The sequence below is a fragment of the Malaclemys terrapin genome, chromosome 2 (assembly GCF_027887155.1).
Source record: "Malaclemys terrapin pileata isolate rMalTer1 chromosome 2, rMalTer1.hap1, whole genome shotgun sequence".
NCBI lineage: Eukaryota > Metazoa > Chordata > Testudines > Emydidae > Malaclemys > Malaclemys terrapin.
This window is the reverse complement of record NC_071506.1, coordinates 254,004,783-254,031,261: the sequence shown is the minus strand read 5'-3', so window position 1 is coordinate 254,031,261 and position 26,479 is coordinate 254,004,783. Positions and strand designations below refer to the sequence as shown.

At 41.9% G+C, this 26,479-nt stretch overlaps 1 protein-coding gene across 5 annotated transcripts in view; it reads right to left on the bottom strand.

Moving 5' to 3' along the window:
* The window catches only part of ACBD5 (acyl-CoA binding domain containing 5), a 45,468-nt gene that overhangs the window by 7,970 nt on the left and 11,019 nt on the right, over positions 1-26,479 (bottom strand). For 4 of the 5 annotated variants that reach the window (XM_054020761.1, XM_054020762.1, XM_054020763.1 and 1 more), the window contains 4 exons: positions 24,545-24,656; positions 6,357-6,491; positions 5,257-5,466; positions 971-1,077 (listed from right to left, as the gene is read on the bottom strand). In XM_054020761.1, the coding sequence (XP_053876736.1) occupies positions 971-1,077; positions 5,257-5,466; positions 6,357-6,491; positions 24,545-24,656 (564 nt within the window). Of the gene's footprint in view, positions 1-970; positions 1,078-5,256; positions 5,467-6,356; positions 6,492-24,347; positions 24,381-24,544; positions 24,657-26,479 lie in introns of all 5 variants that reach the window. The other variant, XM_054020766.1, reaches the window with a different exon arrangement.

The following is a 26,479-nucleotide window of genomic DNA, read 5'->3' as shown; positions in this document are numbered from 1 at the left end:
GTTCAGTGTTTGTAATTTGTAAAAAGCTTTAAATACTTAAATAATTCTTGTAATTTAATTAGAATGCTTTAAATTCCAAAACATTCCATTTGGAAATAAAACAAAATGTATGTGCCTTCTTTTAGTTAGGATTAGTTATTAACTGTTACAATATTCATCAATTTTTATCTTCAAAACATTGTTCAAGCTGTAAATTGAAAGGGAGGTTATTTTTAGATATTACATTATTAAATATTATATCTTTGTAATTACTAAAAACTAAGCTTCAAAAAACAAACTGAACACTATTCAATTTCTCCTTCTAAGACTAGGGAATTCTGATATGAAAAAATGCCCTGACTTCAGTTGGCTGGCCATCTTGTCAGAATGCAAATCACAGGAGACAGCTTGAATAGGCAGCAATTAAATTGCAGGTATATCAGGACATGCACTGTCACTCTGTTTAGGAGTATTTGGCCATCAGCTTACACCTTTCACAAAACAATCGTTGCTAATATCCTTTAATCAACTATCCTCTCTAAACTTGCAATACTATAGGATTTAGACTATACACATGTACACCTGCTGAAAGGCAAGCCATGATGATAAAGGCCAGAGAAATGGATAGCAGAAACAAACTCATTCCCAAGTTCATATGGCAGTTTGTACAGATTCCTCTTTAGACATGTAACGTATCCTGTCTAGTTTGAGGGGAATGTTTTACTGATCTGTAGTCGAGCCCTTTGACCTACAGAAGCACATGAACCAAACAAAAAGGCCGATGCAGTGTGATATTACCCCAAAAAATTGGCTGGAATTTTTTTTAAAAACTGGTCCATGTTCAGAACTGAACTCAGGGTTCCATTCATCCATGCACATCTTCTGTTGTTCCTGTTTATGTAAACAGGAGTTGTGAAACTCATTACATTCCACTTTAAAAATTTACCCATTAGTATGAAACTTCAGGGGGTTTTTTTTTGGTTTTTTTTACCTCTTCTTGTCCAAATTGTTCCATGGAATCACAAAAAACTTCACTGTCTGAATCACTTGTCAAGTGCTGAATTCCTGAGACCTCTTCAACACTGTCTTCATTTGCACCTATACATAATTGATACACGCCCAAACAATAAATACAATAAGGCCAATTCTGACAAAGAATAAGGAAATAACTCAATATTCAAGTGAGCTACACTTGACACCATTTTGAATGTGGTAATCTTGCACCATAGAGTAAAGATTAAGAATAGGAGTTTTACATAGTTACAGGTTATAAAACTACTTTTATTGAGGAGAAAAAAAATAAGTTCAATAACTGGATGCTGCTTCTTTGAGTAGATGCAGCTGTGTATTCCACTTAGGTTGTGCACATTGGGGCTGGAGAATTTTACACAGCAGTACCCACAGAGGGGTGGTGCTAGCTTCTCGTGGCCATAGCCCCTCCCCTGACTAGATGAGATGGCTCTGCCCTGACCCCCGCTCAGTTCTTTCTTATTGTCCGTGGCTGGAGTCAAGGCTCTGAGGTTTGCAACCTCACAATACTCTATTCAGTGACTTCTTTTCCTAGTAGTATATAGTTCATTAGTAATCCTAGTCTAGGATTAGTAAGACTTAGTGTTACTTGTAGTTCCAGTGTTCCCTCATGATACCCTCACCAGGGTTTAAACATGGTCCGTCACGTGTGTGGGGGCAATCCTCAATAATGAGCAAGCGGTGCTTGCTGTGTCTAGGTGAAACCCACATCAAGTGGAGTTCAATTTGCAGATTGTTCACGAAGCAGACGGAAGTGGCGAGGAATCTTCATCTGAAGCAGCACCTGCTTGAACAGGCCATGAAGTCTGCTTTGGCACTGAGCCCCTCGTCAGATCACAGGTTGCGCTCTAGTTCGGAGAATGCTGCCACTTTGCGTCCTAGAGCTGGCGCCTCTCTGAAGAGACAGAGGAGTCATTCCCCATCGAGTTTGCCAAAGTCGCATAAGACCATCCGAGTCCACTCCAGGTCCCATGGGGACTAGTCTCCCTCCTCCAGGAGCATGGATCAGCACAGTTGAATGGTGATGCATGGGATGGAGCATCAACCACTCCCCAGCACCATGCAGGGAGGTCAGAGATCCTGTACCTCGATTCCAGTTCTGGCCCCAGTACTGACGAGGGTGATGCCAGCACCAGCTGATTCCCCGGCGGTGGCGTATCAGGCAGAAGTGGGTGTCCTCTGCCTTTCTGTCCCAACTTCTCTCTTGGTCCAGAACTTTTTCAGGGCTATGTCCTTTATAGCCCTGTTGGCAGGGCAGGTTGCTGAACCTATGGGTCTGTTGGCGATGTACCCCGATGTTTCCCTAACACAGTCAGTGGAAATGAGGCCAGTACCGGAGTTGGCACAAGGGACCTTCTCAGCACCAAGGTACTTCTTCAGTATCCCCATGGCTGGCACTGCCAATGTTGCTGTGGCAGCAGTCACCACCCTCCACTTTGGCACCATCAGTTACTTGGGTAACTATGCTGACTTCGGTACCCAAGTTCGATCAACATCGCTCCCAGCACTGGAAACAACGAAGGCATACTCAGTGCCAGCATTACTGTTTCCACCATCAGCACCAGCCCCCTCATTGTTCTGGGCTACGGAAAAGTCAGACTGGCTACTCGCACCCTTAGGGCTGGCCCCACCACAATCCGCCAAAGGCTGGGACTCCTTGGCATCTGAGTCAGGCTCTTACTCTTCCCACTCTCCATTGCCTGAGCGAGGGCCGTTCATGGAACACATGGAGCACTATGGGTACCAGTACTGGTTCTCCTCTCGTGGTTGGGACACAGGCTCTGGCCTGGCACCTACAGGTCACCAATGCCTTATCCATAACAGTCGCCTTCATGGAATCCATGGGCCACTCCTCAGTCACAGAGGTCCTACTCCTTATCCTGCTCAAAGCCAAGATCACTGGCCAGGTCTGTAGTTGTGACTGGTGATCCGCCACAGATTCAGGCACTGGTGAACCTTCCCCTCAAGGAGCCTCGAGAGTCATCCCACCCAGACTCAGTCCTGGAGCAGGATCGGCTCTGGCACAGTTTACACAGTCAAGATGTAGCAGTTTTGCATCAAGGAGAGTATCATGCCGATAGCCAACCACTTGCCTGGGGTTCAGAATCATCTCACAGACCATCTCAGCAGGAATTTTTCCCCAAATCACGTGTGGTCTCTGAAGACAAGCATCCTCCAGACTATCTTCGTAACCGGGGCATTCCGACAATGCACCTGTATGCTAAAAAGGGACAACAGGAAATGTCACCTGTTCTGCTCTTGAGGAGGCCTCAGTCCAAACTCCCTGTCCTATGCCTTCCATCTCTCAGCTGGCAAGCGGCTCCCTTCTATGCCTTTCCCTTGATCCCAATCATCCCACAGGGGATCCTAAAGCTGAAAGTGGACTAGACTAAACTCATCCTCGTTGCCCTGGCATGTCCAACGTAGTGCTGGTTCTCCAACTTTCTTGTGCCATCAGTTCAGCCTCCCATCCCTTCCTCTCTATCCCAACCTACTCACTCAGAATCACAGCCCACGTTGCACCCCATGCTCAGCTCCCTGCATCTCACAGCCTGGCTGCTGCATGGCTGAATGCGGATGACGTGCAGTGTTTAGCAACAGTTCAGCAGGTTCTATGCAACAGTAGGAAGCCCTCTACCAGGATGGTCTGTTCGGCAAAATGGAAACAGTTTTCCATGTGGTCATTGACATGCAGAATTCAACCGAAACTGGCTTCCATCCAGAACATCTTGGAGTACCTGCTGCACCCTCAATTGTCAGGACTTGTGCTTCGTTCATTGAAAGTGCATCTGGCAGTAATATCGGCATTTTATCCCCCTATTCAGAGGAGATCAGTCTGCTCCAATCCCATGGTAGTAACATTTTTAATGGGGCTTCTTTGCCTGTATTTTCCGGTCCAAGAGCCAGTTCCTCTGTGGGACCATAACACGGTCCTAGTGGCACTGATGGGACCTCCATTTGAGCCCCTAGCATCTTGTCCCTTTCCACGATTGTGTCAAAAAGCTGTGTTCCTGGTAGAAATAACATTCACAAGGGAAGCGTGAAAGTTGCAGGTTTTGATGGCAGGGCCTTCTTACACACAATTCTCCAAAGTCAAGGTGACTTTATGACACATCCAAATTTTTCATCTAACGTGGTTTCTCAATTTCATTTGAACCAGGTGGTATAATTACCTTCGTTCTTTCCTAAGCCGCATTCACCTCTGGAGGAGCAGCATCTCCATACATTAGACATCAGGTCATGTCTAGCTTTTTATCTGGACAGAACTAAACTATTTTATGCTTTGTCTCGCCTGTTTGTGGCATATGCAGATCATATGAAGTGTCAAGTTGTCTCTTCACAGACAAACTCTAGATGGATAACATTCTGTATCAAGAGTGCATATGAAATAGCTTCAACTTCTCCCCCTCAGCAGGCACAAGCTCATTCAGTGAGAGCACAAGCAATGTCAATAGCGTTCCTCAGTGACTTTTCCATATTGGACATTTGTAGGGCTGCTACCTGATCATCCATCCATTTACGTTATACCATTACTGATTCTTCTAGGGTGGATGCAACCTTTGGCAGGGTGGTCCTACAATCCTTGTTCAGGCAGACTCTCTGCCCTGCCTCGGGGGCGGGGGGAAGGGAGGAGAGGGAGTGTACGTTCTGCTTGTGAGTCACCTAAGTGGGATATGCGGTTGCATCTACTCAAAGAAACTGTAAGTGTGATTCTCCAAGATGTGATGCAGATATTTGTTGAGAAGCACATTAAGCTTTCATGGGGCCCTGGGCCAGACCAAGTGGGGGCCCCTCCCCACGCCTTCCGCCGGCAGTCCCTCCCACCCTCTTGCAAGGGAAATGGGATTGGGGCACGGGGGGCTTGCCCCACTCTGCATGCCGGTACTCCTGCCACGGAGCACGGTCGTGGCATGGGGGCTTCCCGAACACGCGGCGGGCAACGGGGGTCAAGCTCCCGCGCCCTGACCCCACTCCCCAACCGGAGCGCCGGGCATGCAGGTGGAGGGGGCAAGCTCCCGCACCTTAACCCCACTCCCCAGCAGGAGCGCTATGTGGGCAGGCAGATGGGGGCAAGCCCCTGCACCCTGGAAAAGTGTATATAAACCTGGACTCTAATTTTAATCACATTTAATTTTCTTTCTTAAAGGTTCCGTGGTTAAAGAGCACCAGCTGCAGCTCTCCAAATCCCTGAAGTAAGCTTTGTTCAGAGAATATGCAAATGACAATGTACTCATGTGAGGACAATACCTTGGTGACCACTGTTATTAGTTTTTCCCGTTAGTTCTAGGCTTTGCTCCACTTTCTTTATTTCTTCCTTCACATTTAAGCCATTCAGGACAGATTTAGTCTGGATGCCATTCTGCATTTCTGGAATAAAGTTGTCCTTATAACAGCCATTAGTGACAATACTTTCCAAATCCTTAGTTGCTGCTGAGTCCTGCTTTACATTCTTATAGTCTGTGAAAGAACAAGGAAACCTTGCAAATAAAAAGCCATGTGACTTATGGTACAAAACACGTTTCTCCAGATAGTTGACTTTCTGATCTGCTATGTATATCTTGTATGGTCTGAATCAGATAGATTACATTTTTACTTGGCGTTAGGTTCACAGGGTTAGTTCTGTGCCTTTAAAAATATAAGCTTAAATGCAAAAAAAAATCCTAAAAAAAACTTTCATTCTACATAGCAAGCAAAACAGGTATTTTTAAATATAAAGGTAGCAAATCCACTGTAGCCCTCATCAGTTAGTAAAACTAAGAGGATTATTAGTTTTCTCATAGAAAAAAATATTAACAACTAAGTTCTAAATGCATAGTTTCTCTTGGTTTTCATATGAGACCTGTATTTTCCTAAAATCCCCACAAACACACACACACAAAATGTCCTCACTAAAAACTTTCCTTTTATCTTTCGTTGAAGAAGAGGAAGAAATAGGATTTTTAAATTCTATGGTTGTATCCCATGCACCTACATGCACTCATAGCCACCCAAAAGATAAACAGGTCCTAAACATAAAACAGAATAACCATACACAGCACACCTTAGGCCCTCATCTTGTAAGCTATATGCAGAGACACCCCTAATGAAATTAATGAGGCTCTCTATATATGTAGGGCTCTGCCTGTATGAAACAGGTTTTAGGGTTGTTGTCCTTAGTCCTTCACCTTGTAGTTCAGGTTGAAAGGTGATCCCATTCTTCATATGTATTCTTCCGTGCACTTTGTATAAAACAAAATAAACCTACTCATGTATCTCACACATGACATTCAAGATTTATAGCCATTTAGGGGAGTAATATAGCCCTTTGTGTTTGAAAAAGTATAATAGTTCAGGACTAGAAACTACACCTTTTTCACTTTGTTGTATTTCTTTTTCCTCTTCTTCTTCATGACCCTCTTCTGATTCTGCTCCACTGTCACTGCTCTCAGCTTTACCATTCACAGCCTTTGAATTTGGTGTGGAAGTCATAACATTACCAAGGTCTAAAGACAAATTTTAAAAAGACAAGAATTTTAGTATTTCTTTTAAAGCCACAGTTTAGAATAGTGTTCTTTAATAGCTATTTATAGAATTTTCAGACTAGAACATTTCTCCAATATGCTCAAATTAATTCCACCCTATCTTATTTCATTTTTTAAATTATCATCCTCCTTACTGTCACTCACCACACAACGTCCGTGTGTAACTGCAGATGAATTGCTTCCTCTGAATCAGATCAAAAATAGACTAGGAACTAACTGGCAAAAAACACTATTCTTGCTATGCTGCTAACATCAAAGAGGTGGAAAATATTACCCCGTGTATAGCACTGCAGCAGTAAAGATACAGGGAAGACTGAGATGACCATTCTGTTCTAAGCCGATGCTTCTATATTTCTCTAAAAGTTCCTGTTGGGTTTAAATGTCTCAAGTTTTCTCTCAGCCCAAAAGTGAATTTTGAAAAAAAGTTTAGTAAAACACCATTCACTCCTATGAGTAGTATAAATGTGAAGAGGATACAATTTTTCACATTTATTTTGGCATTCTAACACAAATGGCTTATCTTTACTACTTCAGCTCTACTATACAATAAACTTAGACATCAGTGAAATCAATTGGGTATTCTCTTTTAAAAACAACAGGAAAGTCAATTGAGAATATTCTCTCAATTCTAACACACTGGACATATAGTAAGACATACATTGATGTCAGGCAATAAAAGTACAAAATAATAAGGGGACAGAGTTACAGTGGGACCCTTAAGCTTTTGAACTTAACATCAAGGCTGAATTCTTGTCTGTTTTAATTGTGAGCCTTATCACTGTATTAGCATAGTTTTTACATTCACTTTGTCAGAATCATGAAGGATTAATTCTTTAATTTGAGTTGCATAACATACAATTACATTAGACATATTAAACCTGCACTAATATTTTCTTTGCTGCAATGTAATTTAGCGTTCAGAATTTTCTACATAAACTAACCTTCAGGTGGGGAGGGAGGGAGGCAGGCAGGCTAGCCGCACTCCTCTAGTTTCACAAAACTATCACCTAATTTGATCACTGTCAAGAGTATGAGTGAATATATGATCTCTTGCTCCCCATATTCCTATAACAAAACTTGCTTGTAAGGAAACCTGTTTTGCAAAATGGAAAGTCCCAGCATTTTCCCAATATATTACTGAGGAATTGTGCCCCATTTACAGTGAAGTACAACTGAGGATATTTTATATTGGGGCAGGGGAGATAGGAAGGCTAATGATGACATTTCTCAGGTCCCCTGCAATGTGAACAGGAGCAAAAGGCAGGGAAGCTTTCCTGCTACCACCTTTCTCCGTGAAGTAAAAAGGTGCAACCAAGTACCCTGCCCAGTCACGTAGGATCTAAACAGGGAATACAAGGGTAGGAGGTGGCTCCATGCATCATGTTTTTGCTGAGATCAGGAGAGGGAGAACTAAAATCTGGAACCTTTGATCTATACCAGGATTGCTGTAAAGCCACAATCTCACCATAAATGCATTCTATGGTATTTACTCTTTTCTTTTTGTACTGTAGAGGCTTGCCATAATTAAGCACTCTCTCTCTTCAGTGAACTCTAACCCCAGCCAGAACAAATACTAAGGAGATCTTAACCACTTGGGATGGGGGTTAATTTGGGCAGTATGTTATCAAAGCTGGAATTAGGGAAGGACACCCAGGTAATAGCTATACTCTTAAGAAAAATGCTATGGAATATCTGAATGATCAGGACCTTTGTTTACTTCTCACCCAAAAGGTCACGTCCAACAGCATAGTGCTCCCTAAGATCATGCTGAGGCATCAGTTCAATGGTGAAGCAGCGGAAGAGCACCACACATGATAGCTGGTCATCACCAATACTTCTGTAGTACCCTTGCTTTGCATGCTTTTCATCAGAGGTATCCCACCCAAGTCCTGATCAGGTCCAACACTATTTAACTTAGTAGTTCTCACAAGATCAGAACCCAAAATAGTATGGCTGCTGGCATCCTCCACCTTATCTTGTACCCGCACCAATGTAACAATACTAACTTTGTACATGACAGACTGAAGAATATAAGGCTATTCAGTACCACTAGCCAGAGCCACTGGACAGCATCCGGAGCTCACATGCCATAAGAGGGTCCTGGCTACCTCTTGAGGAATGTGCTTTTATAGTAGAGGGGGAAGTGGCAGAAAGTTTTTTAAACCTGTAGGTCACTTTGTGCTAAGTTTGAATTTCCCCCCTCACACTTTTCCATTCTCATTACCCCAGTCAGACTATTAGTAGCCCTTCATGCTGCTCCAATGCCCCTGGCTTGGGTGACACAATAAATCCTCCTGATTTATTTTCCTCTTCTCACTCTGCTTATAGTACCTATAGTTGGGTGAGGAGAATCAGTCAAGTAGGATGTGAACCAGCAGTGCAGGAGCACCATAAAGAACTACAAGAGGGGCAATGGCATAGAACAATTGGGAGGGAGTATTTAATGGGGAGCAGGACTGTAATGAAGGGAAGAAAGGGGGAAAGGTATACGAGTACAAGAAAAAGGCACTATGTCTTGCCAAACTTCCTGAGCCCTATACATTCTTCTGTCAGCTATACAAAACACTAAAGCAATTTTGGAAGAGTAATACACTAGGCACATTGCTAACGGGAACCCCCTTATGCTGCTGTTTTGGGATGGTGACACAAGCCAAGATTCTGGCTTAGCATGGGCAGTGCCCTTTTATCAAGAGGACCTGGTATACCTCTATTCACATCCCATCCTCTGGATTTTTCCATGCATCATTTCAAAAAGCTTAAATAAAATATTTTGTTTTCTAGATTGGTAAATTTTTCTCTCATGAAACTATGACAGTCATAAAGGTTGTTGGAAACCCATCAATGGCAGTTTGTGTAATACTGCACATGCTCATTATTGTCATCTCATTATCATTATCTTCATTAATAACTGGCTGTGTAGGCCGCACACCTTAGACGACTGTTTTTTATATTCCCTTGGGACAGGCCATAAAATATCTTCTGTTTCCTCATACTATAGCACCAGGATGTTAAATAATCTTTGATATGCTAAGTTATGTGGCCTGCAGTCATACCACCTTATGAACTGACCCCTCAGCTCTCCTAAGCTAAGCAGGTTCAGGCCAGCTCAATTCTTAGATGGCAGAACTCAAAGCAACACCCAAATGCTGCAGGATGTAATCTTGGTAATTGAGTATGTGGTATTTTTTTCTGCCCTTTTGCAATCATTACAGATTACATAGCACTTTGATTCTGAAAATGAATGCTTAATGGTAGTGTAATTGTGTAGCTTGGAAGTGAACCAGGACATTTTCCCAACTTAAATTCTCTCTGCATTGCCTACAGAATTGTTTGCTTCCTTTCCTGAACTGCATCCTTCTAATGTCTTTCAATGAAGGGTGGTGTGATTATAGTGTCTATCACTTCTCATGAGCTGTTGTGAGGCTTAGCTAATCTTTGTAAGGCCGGTTGATCTTTGGATGAAAAGCATATAAAAAGGTAAAGGTAGTATTATTTGTGCAGTCCATGGGACAGGAACAACTGAAAATTTGACATCATAGATGATGGTGTCAGAGTGGTACCTAAGCATATTGTCAGAGTGCAACTCAATCTCCTTCAAGCTGTACTAATACAACGTGCAACTTACAAAGGAAGTTTTCATGGTTGTGCTCTCTGCCCAACACGTGCACAGTGTAGCAGCTGGCTGTACAATCATCTGCTCTACTTATTGCAATTGTCACCACAAATAAATGAGAGACAAGAGAGGATTTTATCAAACAGAGACGGAACAAAACATTTTGAGCTCTAACTTTACATTTACCAGTGTTTTATGGTTTTAGATGTGGCTTCACATTAACCAGAAGTGCCTTCAACACTTCCCATGAAAATTTTATCCCAAAGGCTGCTGAATCTTCTTGACAGTAAAATTTCCCCAATATTCACCCTAATTTTTCCCTTTTCTAATTTATTCTTCCTAATCTTAGTTATAAGTTATGAAGTGGTTTTCAAACTGCGGGTCACAACCCAGTACTGGGTCATGAAATGTAAGGCACTGGGTCACAGCGGCTCTGGTCAGCACCGCCACCCAGACTGTTAAAAGTCTCATCAGCGGTGCTGGCCAGCTAAGGCAGGCTAGTCCCTACCTGTTCTGACACTGCACTGTGCCCTGGAAGCGGCCAGCAGCACGTTTGACTCCTAGGTGGCGGGGGGGTCAAGGGGCTCCACGTGCTGCCCCCACCCTGAACACTTGCTCCGCACGCCCATTGGCCAGTTCCTGACCAATGGGAGCTGGGGGAGGGAGGGAGGGGACGGTGCCTACAGGCGAGAGTCGCACACACACCTCCGCTTAGGAGCCAGACCTGCTGCTGGCCATTTCCAAGGTGTAGCGTGGGCCATAGTGCCAGGACAGGCAGGAAGCCTGCCTCTGCACCCCCACTGACTGGGAGCTGCCCGAGGTAACCATGCCCCAATCCCATACCCTAATCCCCCCCAAACCCGGAGCCTTTTCCTGCATTCCAAACCCCTCATCCCCAGCCCCACCTCAGAGCCTGCATTCCCAGCCAAGAGCCCTGACCCCTTTCTGCTCTCCAACCCTCTACCCCAGCCCTGAGCCCCTCCCACATCCCAAACTCCTCATCCCCAGCTCCACTGGGTCACAGGCATCAACAATTTTCTTCAACTTGGTCGCCAGAATAAAAAAAAGTTGGAAAACCACTGCCTTATAATATAGTAAATAATCACTCTCCCTCCTTGGTGTTTATACCCTTGAAATCTTTGGAGACTGATCCTGTCCACACTCCTCCTGCACCTGAGGCACACCCAGAGCGGTTCTTATACTACACACAAGAAAGGGACTTATTTGAATTCCAAACAGCTATTTGGTCAATCACATTCATGTCTTTTTAGTCACTGTTTTTGAGCATTCACAAACAGCTTTTTGTTGGTATGAATGCTGTAGGAATGGCTGTTTGTTATACAGATACCTGTACTAATATGCAACAAAGCTATTCAGAGGAGATATCTGAGTCTATCACCTTTCTGCTTTTAGTCTCACCAAGTGCAGAGAATAGAGACACCCACTCCTCCCTTACTTGCGCCATTCCCTCTCATAGAAAAAGCCTTGGACTTTCAGAAATGTCCCCCTCCCCCAATCCCATGGAGGGCAGACTAGCACCAAGTAGGTACCTAAAATCCCTTCTGGGTGGGAAAGATGTGATCTGTGTCTAGAGGGTCCACTGCACCCAGATGGGCAGGGGGAGGGGCACAATTGCACTCCATGTTTTACACCAGAAAAACTAAGGAATGAGGAGGAGGAAGAGAGAGTGTAAAGTCTGTTTTAAAGCAACAGAATACTGGATCCCTGGGTCACCTACACCCCAGGCACTTCAAGCTGTAATGACTGAGTAGCCTATATCAAAAGTTGTTCCCCCTGCACTAGGTGAACAAAGGGAGAAACAAAAGTCAAATTACACGTTTGTACATGGCTATCTCAGGCTTACTAGCTAAAGGACTTTTTACAATGCCCAGATTAATCACAGCCTCATGGGTTACACAGATTTCTTTTCCATACATATTTGAGGCCCCGCTTAGAATCATGTTTTTGCTTCTACAGTAAGGCTTATGTGCATGAAGCACTTTACCTCATGCTGTCTGGATACATTTCTAACACCAATCAAAGACAGAACTGTTCTTTTCCATTGCCTATTATACAGAGACCATTTTACTATTTTGTCTTTGTTGCTGTCCTTCATAAGCACAGCCTTTAGAGAAACATATGCTTTCACATCATGCTACCAGAGCTAATTAAGTACAAACCTGATCTGTAAACTATAATGCTCTGCATTTACATTATACAGCATATGCACAGGTTCACTAAACCTCCTTTATTAATGTTAGATGAAGGGGCTTTTGACTATCAGCCTCTCTTGTAGTGGGTTGAACAGCTGATTCTAGACAGAGAATCTTGGGCCAGTGACTGATTATTAACAGTGACACTAATTGTTGACTCAGCACACCCTGAAGCAGAAAACAGCCAGGCAACTGAGACAAGACAGAGGAAAAGATTAGGTTTTTCTTTTAAACAAGGCAAGAAAAAGGAGGAGGAATGAAATTTTCCTCTTTGCACTTTCTCCAAAGCCCTTTATTTTTATATTTTAACATATTGTTATAGCACCACACTGTGAGCAGTGAAATATTCTCTAATACTGCACAAGAGAATTGGAGTGTGTGAGAGAGGGTGGGAGGCTCAGTTTCTCAGGCCTTACTCACTGGAGCTATTGCTGGTTGGTCACCCTTGAAGCTACATCAGTGCAAACTCCTAGTGCAGACAAGCCAAACTTAGATTTGCACAATTGGTGCCCTAAACTGGGATATACCATTCTGATGTCCACTAATCATGCCTTTAATCCTTTGTTTTGTAATAAGCTCATCCTGCAGAGAGTAACAGCATAATAGGGGAAGGTTTTAATTCACATATTAAATGCTAACTGCCTTCCTACCACTACCCCAGTGACAAAACATACTGAATACAACTCTAAATCATAAGAGGAAACAGGTTTAAAAGACATCCCTCACACACCAATCCTAAATTTTTATTCCCACTCTGAAGGTGTTACTCTGCTGTGGTGCAGCTTTCCATCCAACCCACTCTGTTACAGCATCTATAAACTCCATGGTAACACAGGTTGTAATTTCTCTCATCTTCTGGCAAAGCTTTAGAGCTATATAAATACTTCTTTCTTGGGTTACATGGTATAGCCATAGGGTTGTCATAAAAATCCTAAGAAAACAATTATAAACAAGCATGTTTGATGGCAAACACTGCAGAAATTAATCAAACATAAAACAAAGAAGATGTGGAGGATGTTTCACAATGAAGAAAGCAGGGAAGAGTGCAACACTGAAAGCACTACTACAAATAAAGACTGGTGCAACTGACATGAAAGGCTTTCTGAAAAATACAACTACTTAAAAGCAAAATTTAATCATTATTACTACCTTCTGAAAGCAAGTTTCATTAGGAAAAAAAACAAATACATGTTATGAAAACAGAATCACTTTTTTCAAGTGGGATGTGTCTTCCCAGGCTTGCCTACATACACATTTCTGCACCAACAACTGTCTTCCAGACAGAGATATGCTCTCCAAGCATACCCAGGACTTCAGTGAATACTATTATTACTATAGCACCTAGGATCATTAAAGCCTAAATACTGAATGAAATGTAGGAAGATAGCTGAGAAAATAGCTTTACAGCCACCACTGTAGTTGCATCGATGCAAATTTCTAGTACAGGCAAGGGTAGCTGTGATTTACACTAGTGTTCCCAGAAACTTGGGTATATTGCAACAGTGCAAATCATGGCTTCCCTTACCTACAGTAGGAGCTTGTACTGGTGCAGCTGTCAATGGTTGGTATCTGGACAAATTCTTGAAGACAAGTGCTCTTTAGGATGACAGGGCTTAACAGTACTACAGTGGTACCATGTTCTGCTTCTAAGGGGAGTGTAAAGGTGAGTGCACTTCATAATGTTATACAACCATGTGGTGCACAACCTCTACCTGCACTGAAGTCCACACCTAATTTTCATATAGGTTTATATGGGGTTTTAATTAATGTAAAGGCACACAGTTATTTTTAATTTATAAAGCACTGTAAGTGTACAAAAATAGCATTTTAAACAGACAATGTGTTGCAGGGTACAGGGAAAATTCTATCAATTAGGAGACTGCTTCACTGAAGCTAATTTCTTGCGGGTCTGGCTAAAACTTTGAGGTGGCTATGAACATTATGAAATTGAACTGATTAGGTGACTGCTGTTTGGATTTATTCAGATTCACAATAAGAAGTCTTGTTCACAAATAAGTAGTCTCAAAGAAGGTTATAGAAGTGAGCCAGCTTTGTAACTCAGAACATCTGTCACTTGCCCAGCATTTACAGAAAAAAAAAAAAAAATTCTTTCATGAAACCTGGATCAGAAAACAGTAATTGAATTAATGCTAGCTAATCTTTGACGTCAGTTCCTTCAGGCTCAGCTGGAAGCGAATCTTCAAAAAACTTGAACTCTTTTGTCCTTCTAAAAATCTCTGAACCATTGATCAATGTTATTTTAACACTAGAACATAAGAATGTCCATATTGGGTCACGATTAATGGTCCTTCTAGTCCAGCATCCTGTCTTCCGACAGTGGCTAATGCCAGATGCCTCAGAGGGAACTAACTGAACAGGCCAATTATCGCATGATCCATCCCATCTTCCAGTCCCAGCATCTAGCAGTAAGAAGCTTAGGGACATCCAGAGCATGGGGTTGCATTCCTGACCATCTTGGCCAATAGCCATTGATGGACCTAGCCCTCCATGAACTTACCTAATTTTTCTTTGCACTCAATTATACTTTTGGCCTTCATAACATCCTCTGGCAACGAGTTCCATAAGTTGACAGTGGATTGTATAAAGAAATGCTTCTTTTTGTTATAAACCTGCTGCCTATTAATTTCATTAGGTGACCCCTTGTTCTTGTTTTTATGTGAAGGGGTACTTCCTTATTCACTTTCTCCACACCATGCATGATTTTATAGAAACTTCTTGATCTATTCAGCATAGGGCTGACTGTCACATTTTCTGAGCATTTGTTAGGAAGTCAGAAAATGGAAAAAGTCATTTATCAGAAGTAGTAATATTGCAGCTAAAAACAAAGATGTCCTTCACCAATGTTCTGCCCTCTGCTGCTACAGCAGCTGCAAACAAAGTTGCTCACTCCCTTTTAAAACCCTAACAGCTGCAAGCAAAGGGTTCACATACTTCTTTGAAGTTTAGCATTTTTATATAACTGAAAATATTTTGGTGAACTGTTGATAGTCAAGAAGTGACTTAATACTCGCAGAGGAAGGAATACTCAGAGCCCTGCTGAGTTAGCGGCAGAATGAGCCTTCAACATAAACAAACTTCCCAGGATAAATGTTGCTAAGACTCCTTGATCTGATCAGACTATCTGCCTTTCAGGTAGAGAGTCTGGTTGTCTACTTTCCTCCCACCACCCACGCTGGCTGGTATTCCACTTCTCCAGAGGTAAAGGGTACTAGCCCAAGGCTGTGGATTGTATTCCACAAACCTAATAGGCTGTCTTCTGTGCTGTCTAAACATATTAGATAAATGGACTATTACTACTGGTCATTTAAACAGAAATAGCCAGTTTCAGACTTCAGAGTTAACTCTTCAGTTAGATGAGATGAGGGAGTTCACACAGTTCAGAATCCTCTGTACACTCAGGAAGACAGTACTGCAGCAGTCCACATTTGGAAGGTTTCCTTTGCAAGCACAAGGAGCAGAAACTTCAATGGGAAAAAAAAGTCAAAAGCTTAAATTCTGCAGTAAATCGAGGCCATCAATGAGCTATAGGAAACACCTTGGCAAGCCAAGGTGGACCATGATTCTGCTGCAATCTTTCACTAATTCAAGAGTTACATTGATGTGCCTTTAAGGGAGACATGTCCAGTTTTTAGGCAAAGATAACTGCCTTAGTACTGAGATTAAATGTTGTATCTAGCTAAGTGAAGATAGCTACCCCAGTTTGTATTTCTACGTTTATTTCTAGGTAGTTCCTGTAGCTTTGAGTCCAGGAACTACAATTCCCAGGAAGCACTGGGGACAGGGAGGAACAAGAGGAGAAAGAGGAGAAGAAAGGAACAGTGTGAGCTCTGTGAAAGAGTGAGGGGAATAAACCTTACCTTTGCTGTTATCATAGAACCATAGGGTTAGAAGGGACCGCAAGGGCAGGGAGTTAGACTAGAAGACCAAGATGCTGGATTTGTTGAGTCTAAACCATTGAAGATCGATGGCTATCCAGCTTCCTTTTGAAAGCCTCCAGCAAAGGAGCTTCCACAACCTTCTTAGGCAGTCTGTTCCACTGTCCTTCTGTTCTTACAGTTAGGAAGTTTTTCCTGAGATTTAATCTAAAACTGTGATGCTGTAGTTTGAACCCATTACCTCTTGTCCTGCCCTCTGTGGCAAGAGAGAACAACTTCCTCCTCCCCCCCCCCGCCATCTTTTTTTATGGCAGCATTTCAAGTATTTGAAGAATGCTATCGTGTCCCCCCTCAATCTCCTCTTTTTCAAACAAAAGATACCCAGTTCCTTCAGCCTTTACTCATATGGCTGGCATTCCATCCCTTTGATCATTTTTGTCACTAGCCTCTGGCTCCTTTCCAGTTTCTCCACATCCTTTCTATACAATGGTAACCAAAACTGGACACAGTACTCCAGTTGAGGCCTAACCAGTGCCAAGTAGAGCAGTACTATTGCCTCCCATGACTTGCACGCTATTCCTTGTTAATGCCTAAAATTGCTTTTTTTGCAACAGCATTGCTGATTCATGTTGAGGTTGTGATCTACCACAATTCCCAGATCCTTCTCAGCAGTGCTGCTGCCAAACCATTTTGTAGTTGTGCATTTGTTTTTTCTTCCCGGAGTGTAGAACTTATATCTGTCTTTATTGAATTTCATTTTGTTGACTATAGCCCTGTTCTCCAATTTATCAAGTTCCCTGTGAATTTTAGCTCTATCCTTCAAAGTGTTGGCAAACCCCCCTTAGCTTTGTGTTATCTGCAAATTTGATCAGTATGCTCTGTATTCCTACATTCAGGTCATTAATAAAGATGTTAAAACAGCACTGAGCCCAGAACAGATCCCTGTGGAACCCCACTTGAAACCTCCCTCTAATCTGACATCATTTCATTAATAGTTACTCTTTGTTTGCAGTTGTTTAACCAATTATGTATCAAGCTTCCTGAGTTTTCCTTAAAGAGGTTCAGGTTCAAAAAAAACTGGCGATGAGCATAGAAGACCCACAGATAAACAGAACTCTGATTTATCTAAGTGCCTCATGATTCCCTGCTGCTCTGACATACTATTGCTGCTCTCAATGAAACTCCACTGGCCTGTAGCCTGCTGCTGTCTGCAACTGCAACTTGCTGAAAAGACATACAGTAACTCCTCACTTAACATTGTAGTTATGTTCTTGAAAAATGCAACTAAGTGAAATGATGTTAAGTGAATCCAATTTCCCCATAAGAATGAATGTAAATAGGGTTAGGTTCCAGGGGGATTTTTTTTTGCCATACAGTACAGTACTATAGTTGGGAGATGTCTCCAGTGCCAGTGGGCTGTGCCTGTGTGGGGTAAGGCGGGGGCAACAAGGCAGGCAAGGAGGCTGAAGGTGCTGTAAGCAAAGAGAAGCACATTGCGCAGCAGCAGCTTCCCCTACTCTGCAAGCACCAGGGGCAGGGGCTCAACCCTCGGCCCACCCATGCCACCCCTTCCTCCAAGCCCCCACCCTTAACCCGCCTCTTCTTGCCCTCCCCTCCTCCTTTACTACCCACGCTGCGTCCTCACTCCTCTCCCCTGCCTCCTGCCCGCAGCAATCAGCTGGCTTGCCCGTGTTCAGGAGGCAGGAGGGAGGAGCGAGGACACGGCGTGCAGGCTCCCCTCCCTCCTGAACACAGCAAGCCAGCTGATTGCCATGGGTAGGAGGCAGGGGAGGGAGGTGCGCTGCGTCCTTGCTCCTCCTCCCTCCCTCCTGCCCGCGGCAGTCAGCTGGCTTGCAATGTTCAGGGGGCAGGAGGGAGTGGGGAGGATCGAGGACTCGGCACATTGGCTCCCCCCCTCCCTCCCGCCCATGGCAATCAGCTGGTTTGTGGCTTTCAGAAGGCAGGAGAGGGAGGGGGAACCTGCGCGCCGAGTCCTCACTCCTCCCCGCTCCCTCATTAACGCGGCAAGCCAGCCGATTGCCGCAGGCAGGAGGCGGAGGGAGGAGGGGGAAGGTGCTGATCTGCGGGGTCTGCCAGCAGGCGGGAGGCACTGTAGGGAGGCCATAGGGTAGCTGATAGGGGGCAGCCAGCTATGGACAAAGCAGGCAGCCAAACATTATAACGAAGCATTGCACACCTTTAAATGGAGCATGTTCTGTAATTGAGCAGGGATGCAAGATCGAAATAACGTTAAGCGGGGAGTTATTGTATTTAAAGGGGCAGTATCTATTTTTTCATAGTCCTCATTTTTCACAGCTAAAGCATTCCTCTGCAGTTCTGAATACCCCCAGCTGCACAAAAAACAAGTACAGGTCCAGTCAGCCATTTCTGTGACCAACATTTCTTACCAGCTGGTTCTTCTCCACGTTTCTTGCTCAATTCACTTGATGTCTCCAATTTGCTTCCACCACACTTATTACCATCACGCAAGTTTTGCCTCCACCATTCTTTATGCCCATCCCAAAAGATCCTCTGCTCCCATGGAAACAATGGAAGTCTTACTTCAGCAACTATATGCTTGCTATAGAAACTTCTGCTTACATACCAGAAAAGCTTACTGCTTTATTGCCTTGGTCCTGATGGGCAACGAATCCTCAAGCATCTCCCTCCTCTTACTGACATACTGCAAGATGTGACTCCATATGATGCTGCTCTCTGAGCCCTGGATGATCATTTTGATCTTCTACTAAATTGTTGAACAGTTCAAGTTCTACTCCTGCATACAGATGTTTCACGAGCCCATCAACCACTATGTAACTGCATTACATGAGCTGAATGCAACCTGTACATTTGCCAGTTTTACAGATGAAATAATCAGAGACCAAATTGTCATTAAGATGAACAGTTCCAAGATTCATGAACAACTCCTCATGATAAAAGGCCTTGTTTGGAGAAAACCACAGAAACTGCCTGGCAAGCGAAGAGCACCATACATTGTGCTAAATCACTTTCCATCACACCAAATGTCTTCCAGCCTGCAGAGGTTAATGCAGTCCAAGATGACAGCACGGAAAGCTTCTTAGTCTGTAACTCTTAGTGCCTATTGCCCTCTCACACACCACATTGCTACCGATGCTACAGGTGTGGTGACCCTGGTCAGAGGCAGATTTTCAAGCGTATTCTGCCAAGAAATCGGGATGCAAGGGGGGGGGGGGGGGAGAGAGAAAGGACATTTTTCTAAAATCTGCTGACAATGTTGTATCTAGAGTTCTCACAGTTGAAGATTATGGTAAACTGAATCCCAAAGGTGTTTTGAATATGACAGGAGATCATTACACCACTCCACACTGAGTTGATGGCCATGTAATGATGATGTTGGTGGATTCTGGTTTGCCTTACACTGTAATTACCAACCAACTCTACCATGTGCTTTGCGCCAGCTCCCATATCGAACTGCATCCTCCAGACACATACCCCAGAGGGTATGGTGGATCTCCCATCCACATCTATGGCTATTTTACAACTATCCTTGAGTCCAAAAGCCATAACGCACAAGGGAAAAATCTATGTACCCCAAAAGGGAGTTTCTATTTTAGGATGGAATCAAAGGGATCTTCAGATGATATTAGATCCAAATAGTAGAGAACCTGTCCTACAAAACTAAGGATAGGTTACAACCAGAAATCATCTGACTTTCCAGAAGTTTTCACCGATACCAAAGATGTTGCCAAAAAGTTCAAGCACAAGATCCCGCTAACAAACAGACAAACAATGCAATGCCTATGTAGCATAAAGTGCTAAACATACCAATTGCACAGAGACAAACAAAGAGGAAATTCCAAAACTATGTAAAGCAGATATCATTGAACTAGTTGATTTATCAGAATGAGTTTCTCTTCATTCTCATGAGGAAGCATAACGGTGCTATCTGCATATTTGTGGATTTGATAGATCTAAACTTCAGCACTGTTGTGGATTGTCATCCTCTGCCCAACCTTGGTGAAATGCTGCTCAACTTAAAGGAGGCAAGAGTCTTTATGACTCTGGATTTAGTCTTAGCTTACCACCAGATCCCCTTAATGGAAGAATCCCACAAGTACACATCTTTCATCACTCCAGAAGGTCTGTTCCAATTCAAAAAAGATGCCATTTGGGTTAGCCTCTGCAGCATCTGTATTCCAGAGAATGATGCATTGGATCTCTGAAGAGACAAGGGGCATTACTTTCAAGATGATATTGTAATGTATGGTAAAGATGAATCCAAATAAGATGTCATCCTAAACAAGGTTATAGAAAAACTTCAATGACATGGACTTACTATCAGCAAGAAGAAAAGCCAATTCCATACCAACTCAGTGACATAACTAGGACATACAATCTCTCAGAATGGCATACAACCAAAACCAGACCCCACGAAAGCCGTGCTACAACAGAGCCCAACAATAAGGACAAACTTTGATCTGTCTTGGATTGTGTATTCAAAGTCTATACAGCAATTTGCTATGAAAAAGTAGTTCCTTTGCATCATTTCCTTAAAAAAGGACGTTATGTTTGAATGGGATGAAGTGTGCAAGAACAGCTTTAACAAGATCAAACATGCAATTTCAACCAGGCCAACTCTAAGACCCTTTGATTCTGAGAAGCAAACGATTGTCACAACAGATGCTTGTGAGTATGGTCTTGAGCCACACCTTATGAGGATGCAAGAGAGAAAGATGAATGGATTGTCGTTGCACAAATCTCAAGGAATGATCACAGTCTCAGAGTAAGCAACAGCCATGAGAGAAGACAAGGCACTTCATGATCTAAAGACTTCCATAGTCTATGGATGGCCTTACAGGAGGATGACATCAGAACACTTACAACCATGTAGAAACATATCACATGAGCTGCCCCTTATAAATTAATAGATTGAGACTTTACCATCTTTTGTGCCTACACTTCTGAAAGAATGATTGATTTTCCTGGCACATGAAGGAAACCTGGGAATGAGTACAACCAAAAGACAACTGCAACATGACTTCTGGTGGCCAGGGATGGATGAGCAGCTTGAGGAAATAATCAAGAATTGTATGGCTTATGTTAGTAGTGATAAGTTACAGAAACCTCCAGCATCCCTCTCACACCAATTGACTAGCCCAACTGTCCATGGGAGAAACTGGCTCAACATAATGGGACCATCTGAAGATTACCCTGTTATGCAAAGGTTTCCCATAATAATGGTAGACCATCATTCAAAGCAGCTGGAAGTTACATTCACTGGAATGGTTACTGCTGAAATAGTGGTTAACTTCATATGATCAGTCTTTGGCCGAGAAGGATTTCCCAAGGAATTGATAATTGACAACAGAATGCAATTAACCTCTGCTGAAATGCAACACTACTTCAGTAGCAATAATCTCAAGCACTAAATAGGGTTTTTTTTAATACCAGCCAAGAGTCAATGGTGTAGTTGAGAGAATGAATAGACTGGTGAAAGAAAGTCTGTAATTTACCAGTTTGCAAATGAGACCATGGAAAAAAAGCTTTACGTGTAACACAGTTTGCTTACAGGACCACTACAAGGGTGAAGAGTATCATCCTTCAAACTGTTAGAGGATGTAAGGCCAATACGTGACTTACTATCTGTCAAATGCTTATTCGGTCTCCTTTTTCAACCAAACCTTCAGGTGAAACTATTCATGAATGTGTTAAGAATAAATAGGAGAAATACAGACATTATAGAGATCATAAGAAAGGTGCTAAACCTCACAAGTTTTAAACTGAACATTTTGTTCGTGTGACGCTCCCATGCAGAGTCAAAAAATGGTACTCTAGATATTCCTGTCATCTGCAGATAACAGAAATCTGAGGAGATTCTGCTGTATTCATAGATGGAAAGAAATGGAATATTTCAAGATTATCCACAGCTCATCAGCTAGCTGCTGAAGAAGAGAATCATGATTTCCACCTTGGACCAGAGAACATCAATGACACTGATAGCAATGGACACTCTATACTAGTAAGAACTGCTCCCTCACCTAGTCTCATTCCTGCCTCTCTGGGTATTAGAAGTGTTAGACAAAGGAGACTGCCGAAAAGATTGGAAGACTTAGTTACTGGACTTAAGTGATGGTTTGGAAGTGACTGTTAAACGTTTTACAATTATTATTTTAAAGGGGACTGTGTGTTGTAGCTACCCAGGTGCACATAGCTACCCCAGATAGTGTTTGTAAGTTTTGTTCCTAGGTGGGTCCTATAACCTTGAGTCCAGGAACTACAATTCCCAGGATGCATGGGAGAAGTGGAAGGAGATGGAAAGACAGAAAGAATGTGAGCCTGTTGAAAAAGTGAGGGGAATAAACCTTTGCTGTTATCAAGCTTCCTGAGTTTTCCCTCAAAGTGGAACAGTACAAAAATTAATATGGAGGAAAAATGGAGTGTGTGTGGGGGGGGGGAGACGGGACTCAAAGAAGGCAGAGTGGTCCAAAGGCTAAGACACTGGACTCAGATTATTAAAAGAATAGTATTGTAAGTACTAATTGGTATTCATAGCTTATTACTAAAATATTAATTGCTTCAGTGGACTGGGGAGGGAGTGAGGGAAGGATTTCTTCACATCCCCAATGTAATCATTTTGTGACAAAATTGAAAAGAAATTCACTATTAAGATTCTGAATCTAAACCTATACTAAAGTAATTCCATGTTACAGAGCTTCAGATTTGCGCATGCTATGTACCACATCTGTTACAATATTGATAGAGCCAGATAAGGCTGAAACTTGAACTTCAATTTTGAATTTTCTTGATATGGTTAGTTTGCATCAATAATGTTATTTAAATGAAGATACGTTTTCTGATGTTAACAAAATATACTTGTCGGAGTAACAAATTTAGGATCTATTGTATTTTGGTCCAGGTGATCTAATTGGTCTTTTTTGTCTTTAGTTTCTATGATTCTCTGTTAGTTTAGATTTAGCTACTTTTTAAAAAGTGGCTTTTGGCACTCTGTACCATAGATTCCAAGTGAGTCAATCCTTATTATGCAGATCACTGACCTGAATCTGCAGATACTCTGTTACAATCTTGCCTGTCAATCCAGCTGTCAGGCAAGCTCATTAAATACCAGACCTGAAGCATATGCAGTTTTAGTTGAAAAAAAGTGACCCTGTTTTTAAAGTGGCCATTTAAAAATTCAGCCATTATTTTTTTCTCTAAAATATGAAAAAACTATGAACATATAACTGATTGGCTTAAACCCTGGCAATTAAAGCCATTTTTGAGTTGTAAAAATGCAAAAAGCACTTAAAACCAGATTGCCAAGTTATTTTAAAAATATATATATAAAAATTAAACTGTAGAACAGATCGATTTTTTAAAAAAAATTCCAAACATAGGCTACATATATCCAACTTTATCTTAAAACTTTAGCCAGGTTTTAAACTCTTAAACCAAGATGCAGACAGACAAGCTTACCTGTAATGTTTCAACAGTCTAATTATCAAAACATTTTCATAGAATCAACTATGAACTACAACAATGTTGCAAAATAATAGTTTCCACAGTGCCTTTTTACATAACTGAAATTACTAGGTTTGCCACCTGTCAGATATTCACAGACTGTTAGACTAGTCCCTTCTCCCTTGAACTCGAGCATTGAGCAATACAGACTGCAAGTACAGGAGAGGAAATTACAGGTCCTTTATTATTTGTCTGTGGAATCCCATGCATACTTGTACTGAGGTATAAATAATGATTTAAAAATTTGCAGGAGAGCAAAAAGTTACTCAAGCTGGATGACAGAATAAACAGACTACCAACTACAGCCCCCAGCTTGCCTGCACAGAATTTAAAAGGCTGTTCTTATAAATAGAGAGGCAGAAACTTGATTCTTTTTAATTCTCTCACAGCAAACAGAGGCTCTGCAGTGAAGTTTTCCTCTCCAGCACCGAAAACATTTGGTTAAATTCCAGACATGCTATTGGACCTTCCTGTAGTGTTTTTATTTTTAAATAAAAATCAATGGTGACAAACCCAGAAGTCTCAAGTGTTGCAGGGATTTACAGCACATAAAACAATGAAACAGATGGATTTACACAGAATTTATCATTCCTACCTTCTAAATATTTAGAAACTTTCTCCAGTCGGACTGGCATATGGTAAAGGAATGAAATAAAAAGATGCAACATTTAGCTTTAAATAACTATTTATAGAAATTAAACTGAGAATGAAAAGTAAGTAAGTTAGTTAAGAGAGTCTGAATTTTTTATTATTATTTGCAGTACAAAATAAGGAGGAGGTATTTATTCAAACCTGATGTTAGGCCAGATCCTCTGTTCTTTTTATCCTCTACTATTTCATAGAATGGGCCTATCACTTGTAGTAATTCTTCAACTTTCTCCGTCATTGGCATACTCTCAAGAATCTGTACAAGTCCAAAATACAAAATGTCTTGTGAAACAATATATTAATGATTCATTTTATTTTACTTGGTGCCAAATTTCCTGATGTTCACTGCAATACTCATATAGCAATAACATGTAACAAAATAAATTTTATAACATCCTGTGCAACTCTGCATTTTAACATTATATAGCAACCCCATTCTCCAAATAATAGACCATAATCTCAACCAAAAGCAAAACAACTTCAGGATTTTTAAAGCACTGTTTATTATAGTTAAGGGACTCCATCAGTATATCAATTACAAATTCCAACATTCATTATCTCAGCAATTTCAAACTAAATCAGGCAGAAGTTTGAGACAGGTGGGTGTGATCATGTGCAATGTGCTTTTTAATCAGTTTTTCTTTGGAGAAAATGAAACTGAGGGTCCTCCTTCCAAACAGAATGTTCTTTTCATTTGACACATCCCATCCTCTTTTGACTGGGTGCAAGCACCATGTTAATGAGGTGCCCATTGTGTCCTTCTAATTTACGAACTGCATATATAAAGAAAAAAGTAAAGCCACTGTCCATAGCAAAAAGCCCCCCAAATCAGAGGGACAGAATCAAAGTAAGGACAGTCCAAAAATCACACGATCAAGACTGAAAATTAGGGTCCAACCCTGCTCCCTTGAAGTCAGTAGGAGCTGGATCAGGTTTTCAGTTTACTAATCCAACACACCCTAGCACCAGAACAGGCATTCATATCACAGCAAGGTGTGCAGTCAAACAGACATTAGACAGAACAGAGATGATGCTGAAACTGGCAACTAAAAGTAATAAGCCTGCCAAATCTTAGCACTAACTTTCAATTTTCTAATCCATTTGGGTGGCTTTTGCTGATTCCCCCTTTTAAGCAATTGTGACATTGCACTCTATAGGATTTTATGAAAATATGCTAATGGAACTGGAATATGCTTCATGCAAAAGGTCTCTTGTAAGATATCATTACAAAGTTTATAATCTATTGAGTGTGATCATCCTATTTGTATAAATGTATCACACTTGTATCTGAAACTAGAAATATGAAATATAACTCTCAGGGCCTATTGTAATTATGCAAAGTGTGGGCCATTAATGGTGGTTTGGAATCTTGACTCCCATTAACCAAGACAATTGACTGCAGATGGGTGTGTTTTAACTGTAAGTCTTCCTGTATACATGTGTGCTGGCAAGTGGGTAATGAAGTCTTACAGTGACATGTGATCATGTCACCTGAACTGGAATCCACCTTTAACCTGGTGCTTTTCCATTGAGAAGGGGGGAAACCCAGAGGGACAAAGGATTCCCACCTTATGCAAAAGATATATAAGTGGGTGGAACAGAACAAAGGAGGGCCATCATGAGGAATCCCCTAGCTACCACCTGAGCTGGAACAAGGGCTGTATCAGGGAAAAAGATTGTGCCCAGACTAGGAAGGCATCCAGTCTGTGAAAAAGACTTATTGAAACATCTTTCAGGGTGAGATTTTATCTGTACTCAGTTGTATTACTGTATTAGGCTTAGATTTGAGTGTTTTATTTTGCTTGGTAATTCACTTTGTTCTGTCTGTTACTACTTGGAACCACTTAAATCCTACTTTCTGTATTTAATAAAATCACTTTTTACTTATTAATTAACCCAGAGTATGTATTAATATACCAGGGGGGCAAACAGCTGTGCATATCTCTCTATCAGTGTTATAGAAGGTGAACAATTTACGAGTTTACCCTGTATAACCTTTATACAGGGTAAAACAGATTTATTTGGGGTTTGGACCCCCATTGGGAGTTGGACATCTGAGTGTTAAAGACAGGAACACTT